This window comes from Silurus meridionalis, chromosome 24 (assembly GCF_014805685.1).
Source record: "Silurus meridionalis isolate SWU-2019-XX chromosome 24, ASM1480568v1, whole genome shotgun sequence".
Taxonomy (NCBI): Eukaryota; Metazoa; Chordata; class Actinopteri; order Siluriformes; family Siluridae; genus Silurus; species Silurus meridionalis.
The window spans coordinates 13,999,811-14,020,855 of record NC_060907.1 but is presented as its reverse complement, the minus strand read 5'-3'; the positions used below and the strand labels follow the sequence as shown (position 1 = coordinate 14,020,855).

General features: G+C 37.8%; 1 protein-coding gene across 9 annotated transcripts; it reads right to left on the bottom strand.

Annotated features, from left to right (window-relative positions):
• Window positions 1–4,106: 4,106 nt before the first annotated feature.
• On the bottom strand, window positions 4,107–20,570 carry LOC124378025 (ETS-related transcription factor Elf-1-like). 9 transcript variants are annotated; one of them, XM_046837481.1, is made up of 8 exons: window positions 20,307–20,570; window positions 14,224–14,513; window positions 13,766–13,910; window positions 8,451–8,564; window positions 6,394–6,492; window positions 6,221–6,295; window positions 5,934–6,126; window positions 4,107–5,813 (listed from the first exon to the last, which is right to left on the bottom strand). In XM_046837481.1, exons 2-8 carry the CDS (start codon window positions 14,293–14,295, stop codon window positions 4,763–4,765), a joined length of 1,749 nt encoding a protein of 582 aa, XP_046693437.1. In that variant the 5' UTR covers window positions 14,296–14,513; window positions 20,307–20,570; the 3' UTR covers window positions 4,107–4,762. The 9 variants fall into 9 exon arrangements, with proteins under 9 accessions (XP_046693437.1, XP_046693436.1, XP_046693432.1 ...); XM_046837480.1 differs by having other exon boundaries at window positions 6,394–6,495; window positions 20,307–20,569; XM_046837476.1 differs by having other exon boundaries at window positions 6,394–6,525; window positions 20,307–20,565.
• Between the last annotated feature and the right edge of the window lie 475 nt (window positions 20,571–21,045).

Here is a 21,045-nt window from a genome sequence, read left to right as displayed (position 1 = left end):
AGTGCTGCTGTGTCAACCTAACGACAGGTCCGAAAACGGGTGGAATGACATACACATAACACAGCACTTCATGTGCTTCATGTCAAAGCTTCATATCAAAACGAGGAGCAGAAATGAAATATATTTCAAAATAAAACATATATATTTTAACAGTTATTTAAAGATATATACGGTGTATGAAAATAAAATAAACCTAAAAACACGTGTGGGACTGAACACGGAAGTTGCTGTCACCTTTGATAGTAAACATAGAAGTAAACATAAATTATATATATATATATATATATATATATATATATATATATATATATATATATATATATATATATAATCACAAATTCTATAAATTATCCTTTTGACAGTAAGTTTAGTAACGATATGAAAGTAAAAATAAAAGTAAGATACAGCACATGTGAGGCGTGTAAAATTTTATAATATATATATATATATATATATATATATATATATATATATATATATATATATATATATATATATATATAAACAAATCAATAAGTGCTATTAAACTACAATCCAACTAGACCAGTTAAGTTGTAATTGGTTTGTTAATTGTTGCTACACACATTATGATAAACTACATACTATAAATTATAATGTTATGCAAACAAAAATAAAAATTGTTGCTCTGTGCATAAAAACATAGCAGGCAACATATCATAACCAAGTGATATACAGTCTGCACATTTTTCTTAAATGCCACAGCCTTAGAACCATTTAATTGTACTTCTTAACAATGTCCACACATCTCTGCACTGCTATAGCCCTTATATTTATTCACTGTACATATGTTTACACACACACACACACACACACACACACACACACATATATATGATGTACATACGCTACATAATTATCTGCATTTGTCTATTTGCACAATTGCCAAATATCTATATCTATATATCTATATATAAATAGATAGATAGATAGATAGATAGATAGATAGATAGATAGATAGATAGATAGATAGATAGATAGATAGATAGATAGATAGATAGATAGATAGATAGATAGATAGATAATTCATCCAAATGGGAAATTTACATTGGGATAAGCGATAAAGCGGCATACACACCTTTATCTTCTGCACGTTTCCTCCTACTTCTTTCCCCTTTATTTCTGAATTCGGCTCCTTTTTTTTGTCATCCATAGTTTGAATTTGGATTCAGTCTTACTGACGTGACGTCACTCCAGGTCTTAGCTCTCTTACAGGAATCCCTGAAGGCTGATGTGACGTCACCCAACCCCGCCTCTCCTTTCTGAGTGTACGAGTGAGGAAACTCCTCCGGGTGGTGAAGGTGGGCGCCAGGTTCATTGAGCGTGACGAGATACGATAATTGACGTAAAAAAAAAAAGAAACAAACAAACCACTGATCTTTTCCCAAACATATCACAAAATTGGAGGCACACATCTGTGGTGTCTGGATGCAGGAGCATGAAATTTCTTCGTCACTTGAACTAGGACACTCAAAACTACAACTTGTTGGCTGTGTATTAACAAGATAATAGCTATATAACATGTATACATATAAACATAAAATGGTTTTAAATTCAGAGTCCTAACCTACCCTAAGTTTTTGCAGGCATCGGCTGTTCAGCTTCTCAGTGGTTCTCTGAAGAGTTTTTCACATCCAGAAAAAATACTATATGCTATATTGTCCACTATATGGACAAAAAGTATTAGGACACCTAGCTTTTGCAGAAATATGTTGTTTGTCATCGAACTGTTACCACAAATTCAGAGGCACACATTTTATTTGTGTAAGGCTTTTTACAATGGACATCGTCTCAAAAATTGTCTATATCTATATCTATCATGAAGTGTGGGCTGCACAGTCGGTGTACATAAATCCTAAGGTCCTTAGGGTTCCATTCTTAAGGTTTCATTAGGGTTTTATTTCCCCTTTCCTGTTCTTTCTCTTTTTAGTACTTACCTTTTTCTCTTTTTTCCCTTCTTTGGACAAAAGACTGCAAAAAACGAGAAAGCAAGAAAATTGTCTGCAAAAAAAAAAAAAAAAAAGAAAGGAACACTTCCTGCAATATAGTGAACAATAATAAAGTAAGAAGAAGATTTTTTTTTTATATTGTGTTTGCAATTTTTTTAATTTCATTAGTTTTTCACCTCATGAAATAAAATCTAAAACCTCCAGCATGGCCTGTACACAAATCCAGCTCAATGAAGATCTGGTTTAAATGGGTTGGAGTAGAAGATCTAAGAGTGGCCTGCTACAGATCTCTGACCTGAACCCTATCTAGCACCTCCTTTCCCTACATCAGTACATGGTTTTATGTCTTTGTGGCTTAATAAGCACAAATCTCCACAATCACACTTTAAAATCTAGTGAAACATCTTTCCAGAAGAGTGGATGTTATTACACCAGCAAACATGGACTTGAATGTGGAATGGGATGTTTATATAGACATTATGGGTGTGTGCTTTATAATTTATCAATCTATCAATGGACAGTTTTAGCAGTATATCTGTACGTCTCACCCTATAATTTGCAAGTGAGACAAAAAAAAAAGAAAAAAAAAAAAAAGGTGTTGCCGCCTCTATTTTTTTTTTTTTTTTGCAGTTGCTGAGAAAAAGGGGATCCTATAAAAGGAAACTAAAAGACAATAAGAGAAAAAACACCAGGCCAAGTGCAAGGTTTACTGGCTACGCCCTGTGGTCACAACTTCACACTCAGCATGAAACAGCAGCTAACGCTCTAAAATACAGTACTCATGCTATATTGTGCAATTTAGTCCAGCAAGTCAAACAGTTAATACTCATAAAACATTACAAATATACTGATCACGGCTCCAAAACACAGGATCTGTTCATCCATTATCAGACCGCAACATATGAACCAGTCTATTCTACGTTTTATCTCTTAATTTCTTCCCCTTAAAACATTTATTGGTTTGTTTTAACTTGAATTCCGTCTGTCGCTAAATCACATTGGCCTTTCAGCTTCAAATCAACATTGAAAGCAGGCTGAGAAGACGGGGAAAAAAAAAAAATCATTCTCCTTAATGAAAAGGCGAAAGATATTTTCATGAATACATAACCAAAGGCATTAATGTTACGGCACCGGCAAAAACTAAACAAACGAACATAAGGTGTATTCGAGGTTTGTTTAATGATGTCATCAAGAAAAAAACTTCCTACTGAAAGCAAAACAGTTCCATAAAAAAGTGAAAGAAAGGCATTTTTAATGACATTTAATCAGAAACAAACATTATGGCTTTGATATCCATGAGCATTATACAGGCTTTTCCAATAGAAAAAATAAAAAAAATGATCAATAAAATGGGAGTCACATTCAACCTTTACAGTTATCAGAACTACAGCATGTTACACAGACAAAAAAAAAAGATTATAGATTAAACAACTGGCATATACAAAAAAAGAAAAAAGAAAAGAAAGAAAAAGAGGAGATATTAGTCGGTAGGTTTGGAAAAGGAATCCATCATCTTTTCAGCTATGGGGTTACTTTAATGGTTTGCAAAGTCTGTAATTTTTGACATTTTTAGACATTGTCAATATATAAAAATTTTTGGTGGGAACAAAAGACCTTATATTGAGAACCCTATAAAGGTTTTGACTTATGCATTGACGAATACAATCTGTACCTCCAGGAAAATTCAGTTCCTTGTGTTTGAAATGCAAATTGTAAACCCCAAATTTTTTTCCAGTTTATAGTGTTTAATCTAAAACCTGATTTTTTTTAGCCATTTGCCTAAATCCAGGACCCTGGACAGATCCATAAAACGTATACGACGAATACGACTTGTGATATGGAATGTTTATCGAGATTTCTCTCACACCAGGCTGCAGTGCATGATTGGGAATCTCTTTTTTGAACACGATGAACATCTATGGTAAGTAAAGCAACATGAAATGATTGTCACGTTATCGCAACACCTGAATTTTTCAGTTCCATTTTGGTCACGTAAATATATATATATATATATATATATATATATATATATATATATATATATATATATATATATATATATATATATATATATTTCTCAAACCAACAATTTACAGCAATACAGTTAACAGCACTAGGTCAGCTTTTTGAAAAATAAAATAATAATTAAAAAAAAGCTTTATTTTTTTTTTTAAGCAACATTTTATTTGGTCAATAAAAATACAGCTTTTATTATTATTTATAAGCCATTTGATCCAGGTATGAATGAACGCTTGTAAAATACCGATTTAATCAGTTACCACGTCTGCACTTTTTTTTTTTTTTTGTCTGTGCTTTTTTTCCAAAGTAGATATGCGTCTACATACAGTATCGCAAGTATTACATTTTATGCTTCGGTAATAGATTTGCTAAGGATAAAGTCACCATCCAGAAAAAAAAAATCATTAGGTCCTTCCTAGCTCTGGAAAAGGTGACTGCAGTTGGCCTTCCATTACATGGCGACGTAACCGACACATTACCCGTTGTGTCAGAGGAGAACCCTGAGGAACAACATTGCAGTACATGATTTAGGGCACTTAAGTAAGGCAAAGAGGATTTAAAGGGCAGAATAAGCTGCATAAGAATGATTGGTCCTCCTAAAAAAATATTCTTTGCATGGCATAGCAAGGCAAAGCTGGTGCAAACAAACAATGAAAGACAGATGAAAAAAAAAAAGGAGTGCCTGTAAATTCCAGTGCATGTGCAAGTCCCAAAGGAATGTGATGAGTAAGGCTTTAATGGCATTGGACAACATGAGGTTACAGTCTAGCCTGAGTTTAGCCTGACAACTCTGTGGTTTCGCTGGGAGTGTAACCCACCCATGAGTCATTAAGAATGACCACACTTAATGGCTCCACCTTTATTTCCGGGAGGTTCTTCTTTTCCATGTCTGGACTGTGTGGGACATCGTGGGAGTTTTCAGGAGTGTCCCAAACCTCTTTGGGGTCTGGGTCACTAATTTGACTTGATAGCTTTGGTTCCGTTGCCGTAACTACAGAATGAATAACGGTGCCAGAAGGCTGAGAAAGCAGCTGTTGCCCTCCGGCGAATGTCACTACCGAGGCGCCGCTTGACGCTGAACTGGAGACGACGGTTCCTTCGCACTCTTCCTTGACAACGTCTTGGCAAGAATCTGAAGACGCCTTGTCCAAGGTGACGCTCTGTACTAAAAGGGTTACTTCCTCTGGGATGGTCTCTGGTATAGCTTGCATGATATACTGAGGGGAAGTTATAGATCCCTCCATTCCTTCGTCAGTGGAAGATACAGGTACCAGTTGGAGCGTAACGATCTGAGGCGCTTGACCCTCTGGCTGAACCTCCAGCTGCTCCTGCTTGACCTCGATGCTCTCTTGTTTGTCGCGAAGGCTTTCCAACAGCTGAGCCGTGCGGAAAACCGAGCCGTGCTGGCCTGGCTGGATGGACTGGACGTTCTGGAGAGTTTTAATCATCTCTGCAGAAACAATGGGTAGATGCTGTTGCTGGATGAGACCTAATGAACGAGCTGGTTTGGTGGCTCCTGGAGCCTCACTGGGGAAGTTAGCTGGTTTAACCTGGCCTCCGTTCACAGCCTTACGGATTTTGGTACTCACAGGTGTCTTGTAAGTGTGCGATTTGGATTGGGAGGGAGGGGGGAAGTTAAAGGGTGATAGTTCAATGATGGACGCCTCACTGGAGTGATCGTCATCCTCATTTGAAATGCTGATGTTGTTGACACCGGGGCAGTCGTTATCGTCACCTATGTAGACGATGTTTTTTGGCATCTCGGCAAACTGATACACCAGTCGCTGCCCCTCGACTTTATTCAGGATACCACGCTGATAGTAGTATCTGTTAGAAGAGACAACGAGGCAAATCATGAATATATAATTTTTCTCACATGGATCCTAGACTGATGTTTTGTTTTGGTTTCTTTCATTCAAACAGAGCGTGAATGGGGAAAAAACCTACCGAAGTGCTCTTCCCATCGTCTCATAGTTCATGTCTGGTTTGTTTTTGTGTTTGCCCCATAACTGTGACACAGCCTTGGAATCCACAAGCTTGAATATGCCCTTTTCCCAATTGGTCCACTTGATGTATCTGGGACAAGCGTTCTTGTCCTGCAGCAAAGCAATCAAAAACTCCCAAAGGTACAATGTATTTCCTGCAGGTAAGTAAAAATGTAACATCCGTATAAGCGAGGACGATTATTAACATGCGTTAAACTGCGTACGCTAACATCTATATTAAAGCCTCACCTTTGCTGTCCTTGCTCTTTTTAATAGTTATATCAGGCATTGGAGAATGTGCCCTTGGTCGTTTGGTCCTTCTACCTGAGAGTCACGAAAGGCACCAATATAAATGAATAACAATAAAAGTGGATGCAATTTTTAGATCGTGTTCAGGGTCTGTATTAAGCTGCTTTCGTCACCTTTTTTAGCCTTCGGTTTGTCCTCAGGCAGAGACCCTTTTTGAAGGTGGATCCACTGTTGCTGTCCGACGACACCGTCCGTGAAATACTGGTTACCTTCTACTAGAGATGACGTCAAGAAAAACATTTGAGCTACGTGATCGGAGGAAAAACAAAGAGCGAAATATGAACATGGCTGCTAAGAATGATTGATAATGCAGGCATTTTAAAACTGGGTTCAAAAAGAAGACAAGCTGAGGTAAATTACTATGAGAAAAAAAAAAAAAAATCTGGGTTGCTCTAGTTTCACAGTTAGTCATGGTATAATTTTGGGTGGTTAACTCAATGCGAACTTTTTCCTAATACCGATTAACACGCACTTCTATTTCCAACTCGTCTTTATCAACTTTCACAAGTCTAGAGATTTTTGCCTACGATTTCTCTCAGGAAAAAAACATAAATGAATAGGTAGGATTTCATAAGCTCCTTCGTCATGAATCCAAATCATGTTCCCGCAACCTCAGTGCATTGGAAGGCGGACTGCACTGAAAACCTCTTGGAAGGCCGATTCGCTACCGCTGTAAACATCGCACTTCTGCGTCTGATATTTCTACTGTGCTTGTAACCTGACCGTACACGATGGCTAGCAAAACACGCTGACCAGGAAAGCAAATCTATATTTGGCTGCACTCTTCATCAACCTTCATCACCTTCGACTCCTCTTCCAGCTTCGAAAGACGATGCGATAAACTCTAGCACTGTAAAAGATTTGACAGAAATCACCGTCCAACGCAAAATCCGCTTTTTAAACATGCCGTTCTAAAATGTAATCCCTTTTTACCGTTATAATAACCTTGATTTTTGGAGATAGGGATTTGCAGATGCATGTAGGAGCTTTTCCGTTCATCCCGAAGTTGTATATCGAGGGTGAGGTTAGCGCTCAGTGCAGGAGTTTCTTTCACACCACTCTTGCTTAACCATGCCTATTTTGCGCATTATGTCATGCTGGAACAGGTTCGGGCTCCATAGTGAGCACAACTGTAATGCTACAGAATACAAAGATAGACTATAGAGAATAAAGAAACACGTACACCGACCAGGCGTAACATTATGACCTGTATAGTGTATAGCACGTGAACATTTTCTCCTCAAAGTTGATGTGTTAGAAGCAGGAAAAATGGGTGAGCGTAAAGATTTGAGAGAGTTTAACGAGAGCCAAATGTTATAAAGGATCAGTGTCCATAATGTTATGAAGGATCAGTGTCCATAATGTTACGAAGGATCAGTGGCCATAATGACATGAAGGATCAGTGTCCATAATGTTATGAAGGATCAGTGTCCATAATGTTATGAAGGATCAGTGTCCACAATGTTATGAAGGATCAGTGGTCATAATGGTATGAAGGATCAGTGTCCATAATGTTATGAAGGATCAGTGTCCATAATGTTACGAAGGATCAGTCACCATAATGTTATGAAGGATCAGTGGTCATAATGACATGAAGGATCAGTCGCCATAATGTTATGAAGGATCAGTCGCCATAATGTTATGAAGGATCAGTCGCCATAATGTTATGAAGGATCAGTCGCCATAATGTTATGAAGGATCAGTCGCCATAATGTTATGAAGGATCAGTCGCCATAATGTTATGAAGGATCAGTGTCCACAATGTTATGAAGGATCAGTGGCCATAATGTTATGAAGGATCAGTGTCCATAATGTTATGAAGGATCAGTCGCCATAATGTTATGAAGGATCAGTGGCCATAATGTTATGAAGGATCAGTGGCCATAATGTTATGAAGGATCAGTGGCCATAATGTTATGAAGGATCAGTGGCCATAATGTTATGAAGGATCAGTCGCCATAATGTTATGAAGGATCAGTCGCCATAAAGGTCATGGGAGACCCGAGTCTATTCTAGGAGACTCAAAAGAAACCTTATATAACAACCCATCAAAGTGCACATCTACACACACTCATTCACACACTATGGACGATTTAGAAATGCTAATCAGATGACCAGTAACATATACACCAGCTACGAGTCAGTTTCTTTGCACAACGCAAACACTTACGGATCGGCTTCTCATCCAGTGAAAGAGGAATAGCGGAATCAATGTTCATCAGGGCTTCAGCTGCTTCTGCACTCTCCATCATGGCATCTTCATTACCACTCTGATAAGCTTCCACTGAAAGATAAACAAATACATTACATCAGCAACTGATCTCTGCTTTCTTTTTTTTTTTCCTTTTGCATGTACAGTCTCCCTCCCCCCCTTTTAGCATGTGGTCTCATTTTATTTGTATTTATTGTATGTACAGTCTCTGCTTTATTTTTTTCCCTTTTGCATGTAATCTTTTGAATTTTTCATTTTGCACGTGCATTCTCTCCATTTGATTGTAATTTTTTCCCACATGCATGTAGTCTGTTTTATTTTTTCCCTTGAGCATATACATTCTGACTTTTTATTTATGTACAGCCTCATTTATTTCCTTTTGCATGTAATCTTTTTTATTTTCTCCTCTTTTTTTGCATGCACAGTCTCTCTATTTGATATATTCTTCCCTTTTGCACGCATGTTTATTTCTTTTCACTTTTTTTTTTGCATGTATGGTCTTTCTGTCTCTTTTGTGCATGCATATGTTGTGTCATACCCGGACTGTATTTAACACACACACACACAGAAGAAGAAGCTTCTAGGGGCTGAGATCAACGTCAGCTGAAAGCCAAACACTTCTCACACTTTACTCACCAACAGCTGAAGGTTTTTTATAGAGCATTTGGGTGGAGTATAAACAGCTACATGACAACTATACATATTAAGAGTAGTTTTAAAAGCTGATGAGGATTTACATGATATTATATTATATTATATTATATGCTGTATTAAGGGCAGTAGGTTAGTTCAGGCAGAAAACACACATTTCTCAGCAAAGTACTCACTCTGAAGTGTACTGAAACACTACCAGAAGTGCGAATGGACTGAAGTCTGGTCCCAGGAGCCGTAGTTTTGTTCAAACTATCTTAAACGCTTACATTTTGGCACTTTTCTCACACTCCGGCGCTCTGTAGTGGAGAAACAGCGCCGACCTCAGTGTTTATGCTCCAGGCTGCTGCGTCCTTGTTGGCCGTCCACGTGAGTACTTGGCCCGGGGTGCGGCTCTGAAGCTGTGTCTCAAATATACTCCTCGTTCACTATCTAGGCGCCCTACACAGGGTGGAACCCAAGGCTGGAGCACCCTTTCCACTAGTGCACTAGACTGCAAAAGGAAGGCGCGTAACCTCGACCTGCTGACTGCCTGCTTGTGTTTACTATGGCGTAGGACTGACTGTTCCTCTGCTACACCTTCATCAACAAAAAGTTAGACAGGGTTTTCTATATAAAATGGCTACATTTAAACACTAAAAACGTCTTGCAATGTAAATGCAATGTTTAGACACTTCATATAGACTACATTCAAAAGATTAAGCGTGCAGTTGTAGGAAAATAATCAACAGCCAAAAGGTTTTTCTTTCCTATAAATCAACATTCAGAAATGTTTTTTTTTTTTTTTTTTTAATTTCTGTTCCACTTCATCATTTGTCCATGATTTATTTTAGCAATTATCAGCCATACATCATACATTAGTTACATGTAATATGCACCTGCCAGGCGTAACATTATGACCACCTGCCTTAAATTGTGTTGGCCCCCCTTTTGCTGCCAAAACAGTTCTGACCCGTCTTCAGCAATTTGAGATACAGGAGCTCGTCTGTTGGATCGGACCACACAGGCTAGCCGTCACTCCCCATGTGCATCACTGAGCATTGGTCGCCCATGACCCTGTCACCTGTTCACCACCGTTCCTTCCTTGGACCACTTTTGATAGATACTGACCACTGCAGACTGGGAACATCCCACAAGAGCTGCAGTTTTGGAGATGCTCTAACCTGGTTGTCTAGACATCACAATTTGGTCCTTGTCAAACTCACTCGAAACCTTACGCTCGCCCATTTTTCCTGCTTCCAACACATCAAATTTAAGGACAAAATTTTCACTTGCTGACGAATAAATCCCAACCACTAGCAGGTGAATGGATGAAGAGACAATATGTTATTCAGTCGTAATGTTATGTCTGTTCGGTGTGTGATATAAACAACGAACCATGTAAGTTCCTGTTATCACTTGCACTAAAGCAGCTATAAACTGTCATTTCCTCACAAGCATCTGTATTTTTCTATATATTTTGTATACGTTTTTTTTTTTTTTTTTTCCTTTTGCATGTACCACTTTATATAGACCACATCCAAAATATAAAGTGTGCAGTTGTGGGAAAATAATCAACAGCTAAGAGAATTTGATGTGCTACTACAACTGTGTTTTTATTCTTTTTACTTTTACACTGCTTTATTTGCCCACAATTTCAATGTTTTTATGATCAGTTATCTAAGTCATACATCATATATCAGTTACATGTAATATACATGATGTTAGAATCCCGCATGTCTTCCCTCACCACATCCATAAACCTCCTCCTTGGTCTTCCTCTTTTCCTCCTTCCTGGCGACTCCATCCTCAGAATTCTCCTACCGATATACCCCATGTCCCTCCTCTGCACATGTCCAAACCATCTCAATCTCGCCTCCCTCACCTTGTCTTCAAAACGTCCTACATGCGCTGTCCCTCTAATAAACTCATTTCAAATCCTTTCCATCGAAATCACTCCCAATGAAAACCTCAACATCTTCAGCCCTGCTACCTCCAGCTCCACCTCCTGTCTTTTACTCAATGCCACTGTCTCTAAACCATACAACATCGCAGGTCTCACCACAGTCCTATAAACTTTCCCTTTCACTCTTGCAGATACTCTTCTATTACAAATCATCACACCTGCCACTCTTCTCCACCCACTCCACCCTGCCTGCACTCTTTTCTTTACTTCTGTAACACACTCTCCATTACTTTGCACTGTTGACCCCAGGTACCTGAACTCCTCCACCTTCTCCACCGCTTCTCCCTGCAACCGCACCACTCCACTGCCCTCCCTCTTATTCACACACATGTACTCTGTCTTACTCCTAATGACTTTCATTATTAGCCTGTTACTCTACAAAACCCTATAAAAATAGCCAATATTTTTAAAACCAAGATAAATCATGTCTTTTCCACCTTTAATATAAAATTCTAATTATATAATATAAGTGAATATAAAAGGAAATAAAAAAGTCACCTGTTTGCAAAACAAGTGTTTTTATAATCCGAGATGAAGCTGTGCTCAGAATGAACCAATCACATTCAATCTCATGTTTGAGAGTAATAATCATCATAAGGATCAGCTGTTTCTAAAGAATGTCTACACATTTTCTCAGTTGTTGAAAGCCATGCTCTGCAAAGAGCTTTACAAAGCAGGCACTTGTTGAAAGGTATCAATCAGAAGGAGGGTTATAAAAGAATTTCCAAGACATTAGTTGTACCATGGAAAACAAAAAAGGCCATCACAGATCAGGGCATCCCTCCAAAATGTATAAAAGGGACAAGACAAGACAAAAACTCATCAAAAACTCCTAAAAGAACCAACAGCAGCATTGAAAGAGGCTGCAGGATTATCTGACCATTATACCAAAAATTCTTGAAGATGGACATAAAACGCTGAAGAACCCATAGTGCTAGCATTGGTGTACTGAACCAGAACGGATGTACCGAAAAATTCCGTGTGCCGTTACACCCCTGATGATAATCCTATGTGACAGCAAACTCTCAAATTCCTCACATATTTCTTCATGTCTAAGCAATGGGGAAAGTTGGCTAAGAAGCTATTTCTTCCTAAACATATTGAAGTTCAGATAAATCACCTCAGTGGCAATATGTATTATGGACAGATGATAACATTTCTGCAAGGTACACCAGTTCCAAAACTAAAAAAAATGGTTTTAATGGGGAAAAACGCATATCACCACAAGAACCCACTCATCATAACCCCTTGTGTAGCATGGTGCGCTTATCAAGATTGAGGGAACCATGACTAGCCACAAATATCAGTTGATGTTGCTAGTAATGAAAATAAACTTCACCTTTTAGCACAACAGTCACCCAAATCATACTTCCAAATCAACAAACTAATAGCTTAACTAAAAGATTTTTAAATGACTACCAGAACCCAGACCTGTAATAAATGCCCTTACAATTTGATGGAACCGAATGGTTTTGCATGAAAGGGTGGGAAATATCCCATATATCATATAAACTGTTACCCAGAAAGCTACTTCAACAAAACTCCATTGTACATGTATGTATGTGCATATATGTATGTATAAATATATATACTTAGGGAATGTAATGTATGTGTAATGAATCTTCGGAAGCTTCGTCCACAATGGTTTAAATATCCTGTATGGCATAAGTTAACATTTTGTTGAATTAAATATTTGTATCTGTAAGTTAAGAAGATGAACTTGGGCATCAGCTTGCTTTAATTCCTTTTTTTTCATTTTTATTAGTTTGAATTTCACATTGAGGGTTGATTTTTACTGATACATATTTTTTTTCCTTTAATATATGTCCCGTGCATATGTCCAATTCATATTATTATATACATGTCTTTTGACTTTGTACTTCTAAATATAGACAAATAGTTTTTAGTTAGAAGCATAAATAAAAAAGTAAAATGTTTGGAGAAAAAGTATTGCAACACTACAAATTAACAAGACTTTTCTGTAAACTTGTTGGTAATTACAGCTTCAAGGTATCTATGGTAAGAAATATTGCGGCTTTTTTGCAAGCCCTGTGGTTAAATTATCATCTTGTTTGATAGATCGATCAATCGATCGTTAGATAGATAGAACTCTCTCTACCGTAACAAGAGTACGGTAGAGAGAGTTCTATCTATCTAACGATCGATTGAGAAGAAGAGCTGCCACGAGCTAGTCGTCTACCGTAACGAGTCTGAATGATGCACACTGGACTCAGGCCAATTAATGTTTTAAAGTAAAATATCATTATTACTTAATACAAAATATTGTTTGCAGTATTTCGATTATTTTGATTTGTTTAAGCATATTTTGTTGTTTATTTGATAGTATTTGTAGCTCTAAAACCATTAGGAGATAAGCGTAGTCAATAACGAACACATTAACAACTTACAAACAAATTCATGGTACGAACGGTCTTTAGGAACGCAACTCGTATGTAAGGTGGGAAGCGTCTGTATGAGTACAAAGATAAAAGATGTTTGTGTGTAAATTTGAAGTGAATTCATACAGTATGCATTGGAAGTACAGCATTCGTTTTCATTAAAAGCAATTGAATGCTTACACACACACACACACACACACACACACACAAAAAAAGTGATAAAAAATGTGATATGAAAGACTCCTTAAATTTCTGAGGAAATCATTTTGTGCACCAACCTGTCAGCTGTGTCAAGTCGTCAACAGTATCTCGGTCCAAACCCAGTCTTAATGGCTGGTCACAAGTCAGACCCGAATAATTGAGCAGGTGGCTATGTGGCATTTGCTCCACAATTACGGCTGGGAAAGAGGATGGGTCTGCCAACTGGAGGGGCAAAAAAGAAGGGAAAGGAAGATGAAATTTGGTGAATATTGTCAGACAGCTCTTCATAAAGCAATGAGTGAAAACCCCTCCTGTCATCAGCATTAGCTTACTTCATAATAGAATTGGGTTGAGTGAATCAAGGTCATGGCAGCTTTCATTATGTTGCCCACACAGTGAAGCAGCACATGAATAATTGAAAATAGAAATGGGCTTTCAGCATTTTAAACCCCCATTTCACTTTGGACGACAACTAGTTTAGTATCACTTTTGACTTATAGAAAGGCATTGTGAAATGTAGAATTGGTAATACTACCTGCAAAGGGTCGTCTTCTTGTTTGATTGCGCCATCCCAGGCGCCCTCGGTCTGCTGAACCACAGCGGCCATGTTGAACACAAGCAATATGCCTAAGAAGTCATCACAGTGGGCCTTTTTTTCGGCGTACAGGCGCTGGTTTCAGTTCCAAAAAGTTTGAATTTGACTCAGTTCACACTTCACGCTCTATGAAAAGGCAACATGTTTGAAAATCCATGTCCGAATAGCACCAGAGAGGCACTGGCAAGTTTCAGTTCATTGCTGTTTCCAGTGGTTAAGCAGCTGGGAATCTGCAAAAGAGGAACCCTACAAGTTAGTTTTTCTCCCAATGATAACCTAAGTCTGCTGTTTGCTATCATGTCAAGTTGTATTCTTTAGAACATTTCAGACTAAGAGCATATTTCGCAAGTATAAACAGTTGTACGTAACTGGTTCCACCATATCTACTCGATCAGCAGACCAAAAAAATTCAGAGTACACGTTACATTACAACTTAAGGTTGCTTCTCCTTCCCTTCACTGTTTCATCAGTCCCGGTTCTGTCGCATTGTGTAAACAGCCTTTCTCACTCGTCCTCCATGACTGCTCTAGCTTCACTAGCTCCCTTATCTTTCTTTGTAGACATACCACACAAGAAACAGGAAGGAAATGTACTGTCGACGTCACGGCAAGCTAGAGCGGGTTAAAACAGCAGCTGCAGGCATGATGGTGGAAAGGCCCTAACCAATACAAACCAAAAGCCCTAAATATACTCTATATACGTTCTCTTAAAAGCTTTAAAAAGATATTGATTCATTGCTTGGTGTTCTGGTGATCATGTTACAGTCACAGACTCTTTGGTGGTTGAAGTAAAAAAAAAAATCCATTACAGTGGCAGTGAATAGACGTCCACATAACATGTGTTAACGGTCTACTAAGTAAATAATAAACATTGTTTGCTTATAAGGACATAAAGAAACTATAATACATAATGCATGAGCGATGCTAATCGAGATACTCCAACATCAACTGACAATGTACAATGAGCTCATGATAAATATGAATTGACTCAACCAACCAAACTACATACTTTTTTTTTTTTTATAAACTGTGATTACCACCATCCAGTGAATCAAGATGAACTCAGTTCACATTCTTAGGTCACAGAGCAGTATCCTAAAAGTTAAGCAAAATACGCTTTTTTTTTGGACTACACTAAAATGATTAATGCAGATTATGAGGTTTGAACATTACCTGACATGTCAGCATACTTTCTGTAGAATCAACTGCTCCATTGACGGATTGTCAACCAAAAACAATTTTTCTTGTCCCGATTTGATCACTATATAATGACCCTCATCTCTTGTTTACCCTTTGTTTTTAACAGTCTGGAAACACACAGGCATAAGTAAATGTTTTGGGTTTTACCTGAAAATCCTGTTTTGAGCTACTCCATCGCTGTTGTCCTATGAAAATCTCTCTCTCTCTCTCTCTCTCTCTCTCTCTCTCTCTCTCTCTCTCTCTCTCGCTTGCATTTTCCCCTCCCCCCTTACCTTACCACTCCCTCGTTCCGTGTCATGTTACAGGACGTAAGCATGGTGACAGCACCTTGACAACCGAGGCACACCTGGACTACCAAAGCTGCCTCCAGCTCCGAGGCATTTACCTCCCTAGGGTTATGTTTCTGTTCTCCCATAGTTCTCCCACCTGTGTCTGTGTGTACGGTAGACTGTGGTGTAAATATGTATTCTCTCTCTTCTCTGGAAGATCCGCAGGCAGAAAATATTTGTCTGCTGCTCGTTCTATAGCAGGAAACGAAACGAACAGCGGTGCTCTGAGCGAGAGGCCTCACGGTGTGAGTCTTCTCATCAGCAACAAAATACGTGTAGATCAAGTTATTAATGAAGAGCGTTTCTGGACATTCTATACGCCTAATTTTATAGACTTTGACCATACTCATCAGGGTGTTTTCGAGAAGCTAGGGAACGATTGAAGTGAAAAACTTAGTAGCTAGAAATAATAGTACATAGATCTTAATCTCTCATCTTTTAATAACTTAACAGATGTAGTTCTTTTAAAGGAATGCAAGTTGTACACATTGATATTGTACTCTATCGTACAACCACACACCTACTACTACCTCCACCATAACTACTACTATTATAACGACTACTATTACTACTATTTTTCCCACTACTGATAGTATTGACCCCACTGATACTACTAATACCACTACCATTACCACCACTACTACTTCTACAACTACTGTATGTGTATCAATAGTGATCTCTTTACAAACATCACCTCTACTACTATAACTTCTAATAACTAATAACAATAATAATAATGATACGAAAAAGAATAAGCTACATCAGCTACAGGTAACAGATCTGATTCTAATTTGCCATCAAAAAAATACAATGCAGTCCAAATTGGGAATCACTGACTCAAAATTGCAAGCAGCAGCAGTCTACGTTTTCTCAGAACTTGCTGAACATATCAGAAATGTGCTCCCCAATTATGACAACTAAGATATCTCACATCTCGCCACAGTGTAAAATCCCTACTTCTGAAGTAGAACAGTTTTTAAGCCGATTTCAACACAGTATTCTGATTATTTAGCGTTGCGCATCAAACTATATATCTTCTATAAATAAATGCACACAAATCATTTGATATTTCTTGACTTCCCGCTTGAACTAACATGCTGATAATGTGAAATGATTGACAGAATGCCCAAAAATACGTGAAAGCATCGAATAAACCGAACAGCGCCTCAAAGATCTGTACAACCTGTATATTTTTATATAGAATGAATAGACTAGAACCATTTTACCCTGTTGATAATCTTTTTGTATGATTACTGGAAAGAATATGTTTTGAATAAATTTCAGAAGCCCTCTTATAATTAGACAACAGGATGCTTCTGAACATGATGATCAAAAATAAAAGTCCACTTGCGCTCAACTGTGTGATTATGTGGAAATAGTGTGAAATGTATGAGGCTTGTTCTGGTTTCTATCACGATACTGCACAGTTAGCTTTTAACAACCTTTTCTGGTTTGCTGTTTGTTCAGTATGGTCTGACAGTCTGACTCAAAGACCCCCACTGCTGAGTGTAAAAGTTAGAGGAAGCAAAGAAGAAACTTTTGCGCCATAACAAGCAGCCGCATAGATGCATTTTTTTTAAGCTCCTGCAACCAACTTCTACAACCTACTCATTCAATGTTAACAATGAATCCATCCTATTTTTCTGCACGGTATGGAAAAGGCAAGTAAAAACGTTCTCATGTCCAAAGATGAGCTATCTCTTTGCTGAGAAAGACCGTTTCTAAAGAACTTTTTTTTTAGTCACAATTAAGCACTATAACTGACAGAAACGGAAATGGTGGGTGGGAAAAGTTTCACTAAGTTTAACCCCCTACGTTTCTGTTTCATGTTGAGGTATGTCGGCGTAAAAATCTATTCTCCCTCATGCAATGGCTCTCACTTCAATAGTGAATTGAATGGCTGAATCCGAACTTCATTAACCTAAAAACTAGTCAAATTCCACATCATGTCAGCTCGGTATGAAAAAAAAGCTCTATGGCTTTAAAATATCCAAAACATTATAGTGCATATTTAAATAAAAAGGCCTAACATTTGAATAGCTGGATTAGGTTTGTGAAGTCAGAGGAATTTATCATTACTTTAGACCTTATGAATCTTTAAATTAAAGCGTGCCCTGGCCCTGACTACAACTTCCCCTAATGAGCATAAATAGTCTGAAATGAAATGATTTCAATGTTACTTAGCATGTCCTTGTAAATATTTTTGGTTCACATTTTTTCCACCAATGTAATCAATGAAAAATAAAGAAACAATTAAGAAAAATATTCATAAATGAAAAATTATACAGAGTATATTCTTATCTATTTTACAACTGCAATGCGCTCAATCTAAAAACCCCAGGCAGCAGGATACATTATGCAGTGCTGTACAAACATAGAGTAGATCTTAAGCAGACTTTGACCCATTGCTGCTGAAGACCACGTCTTGCATAAATCCAAGCTCGGAATCTGCTCTGCCCTGCCTCTGACATAATGTTTATCAAGTTCGAAGTCGGTCAAACTCTTGGCACAAGGCTGAACTTCTTCTGCCTATCATTACACGTTATGCAGAGCAGCAGCAACTCTTTTCCACCTCGACGTACACATACACATTACGCACACCACCCATCGCTTCTATACTCCTCATGGAAAAGCTAATGGTGCTGCAATGATATATATCAGCAGTCTTGTTATCAACCATGACCTATTTTCGGGAAACGAGGTTGTTGGATGTTTTGATTATGATGTTGAGCCTTTGCAATAAGTCCGTGTCCCCCCAAGGCCTGTTTGATCGAGCCTCGTGTCTGGTGATATACATATCAAAAGCATTCGGCAAGGCAAAGAGACGAAGCCTAGTCACACAAAATTAGAACTGAAGTATGGCCAGGTGTGGATGATGCATTCTTTCCTTTACTCACTAACCCCCACCACCCCACACACACAAACACACACATATCGAGAGAGAAATTAAGCCAGTAAGAACCGCATTAGGCCTGTAATTGACATGGTATCTCTGTCTATTGATTTCCAATAGGAATCGTTAGACTTTCAAGGTTTTTTTTTCTCCCCCTTTTATATGGAGCTTATGTTCTAATCTCTTGTAAATACTGCAACATTCCTAGAATTTATAAGGATTTAAATAGGCAATTGATTTCAAATAGAGCCATAAAGAAGCAACTTATCACATGTATTCTAATTAACGTACAAAAAGTTGTTAATTGAATTTAAAAAAAATTGTCATAGACCTTATTTTGTTGCCGAGCAGAATTTTTTAACAAATTTCAAGGCAAAATCCACACATCCATATGAATCGGAAAATTCTAAGATATCATAGTGGACCAAATCAATGTTTCAAATAAGTAACAATTGAGTAGCACAGCAGGCATTAAAAATACCATTGACTGGTTTAATTGCTTAAATCTAATTGGCCATTCGTTGTTTAGTAATTTTCTATAACAAACAACAGAACTATATTAATGCACTTGTTCCAATATATTATCATTTCTACAGTAGAAACTCATTCACATAGACTCATATAGTGGACATAAATGGATTAAAACAAATCATTCATATTCTGCAGCTTTCTGTGAGCTGATTCTCCAGTGTCAGTCATTTCTAATGGTGAGAGATATTCTATTTAACTAGTACAGTTTTGCAGGATGAAGGGTTTTGTGGTTTGAGGTTTCCCGGAAACATGACAAGATACGTTTTTTTTTTACTTAATAAAAAATGAATATTTGCAACTTTTTAGAGCTTCTCTGATGTAAGTGCCAAGAGGATTTTTTTTCATTGCCTTTCTATAACATAACTCTAGATAAAATGTATGATAGGTTGCTCTTAAGTACTTAAATACAGTTAGTGTCGGCAAGTTTTTGACATTAGAGAGAGAGAAAATGTTTGGGAATCAGTGGTAGTAGTAGTAGTAGTATTAGTGGGGGCCACTACGCACCATCCCGCATACCCTCAGGTGTTTTATTCCTTACACACAAAAAAAACAACAATCCTTTTCGTAACGTGGGAATTTCAGCTCAATTATCAACTCAGGAAGTAACCATTTTAGGTGAATACATTCTGTATTTGTACAATCAGCTACGTCCAAGTGAATACACCATGCTTCTACATGAAGCGTGATACCCAAGTTCTTTGTTTTTTGAACAAAGAAACTTGACACTTGCATAATGAATGGATAGTCGCAGTCTGTTCAACTAAATGTGTTGTTTCGTCTCAACGTACCTTGCCCTGGCCTGTCTGGTAATGTGAGAGAAAAGAGAATGTAGTCACTCATTAACCATCAAGGTAAAGTTTCAGCAGTGGAAAAAAAAAGGAACCCACTGAATAACTGACAGCCCAAAATGTCCCCTGTCAACCACAACCTTTATAGCACTTTCACTTTCCCAACTTCCTTCCTTTATCTACCTTCACTCTTGGCAAGAGACAAAACTGCACTTTTCAAGCTAAAGTTTTCATACTTTAACTAACAAATACTTTCTATCTAATTATTAAAGGTTAAACGTACCTCAATGTTTGTTTCCACAGAATTTGCCTCCCAGCCCTCTGGCCTGTGGCATGCGGCCGACACTTGTAATGCTTGTTTGCATTGTAAGGTGAGTTTCTCCTTCTGTTGCATGGAAAAGGAACGCCTACTTCTGCTTTTTATTGCTGACGTCAAACAGTTGAGTGAAAACCACATCGCCCATGGCAACTGTGAGCTCAGCCCTCATGGTGGAGGAACAGAGATAACATGTTGCTTGTTAACAGGCAGACAAGTGCAAAGAGCATGTTAAAGCAAGAGAAATAAAAGACAACCTTGGCTTGTCTCTGCTGACACCCAATGGCTGCTTTAGAGCTTCAGGGTAAGTAGGTCAATGTAACTGGACTTTAAAATGGGAACTACTATTGATATGACTGGACAAGCTGTTCGATTTTAAAACCAATACAATTCCTATTATAACCATTAAAACTTTTATGAGTTTCTATTGTATTCTTGTCACCCAAGTGAGAACGGTCCCTATTGGTGTTTTCTGCCAGGCCTTAATGGTATCCACTAGACATTACATGCCATCAGTAGAAGGCAACAAATTGCCACTACAGACCTAGAGGGACCAAATACAGTTTCCATTCAAATCAATACAATTCCCATTATAACCATTAAGATCATTAAAACTTCTATGAGGAATTCTTTAATTTTTTTTATCCAGGTGAGGATATGTAATAAGAATTAAATGAAGTGAACCATTTCTTAAACAAAAAGTTTA

Coding starts and splice junctions, on each gene's coding strand:
- LOC124378025 (XM_046837476.1), bottom strand. CDS start 14,295: ATGGCCGCTGTGGTTCAGCAGACCGAGGGCGCCTGGGATGGCGCAATC. Junction 13,911..14,223: donor AAGAAGACGACCCTTTGCAG/GTAGTATTACCA, acceptor TTGCCCCTCCAG/TTGGCAGACCCATCCTCTTT. Junction 6,296..6,393: donor CAAACCGAAGGCTAAAAAAG/GTGACGAAAGCA, acceptor CGTGACTCTCAG/GTAGAAGGACCAAACGACCA.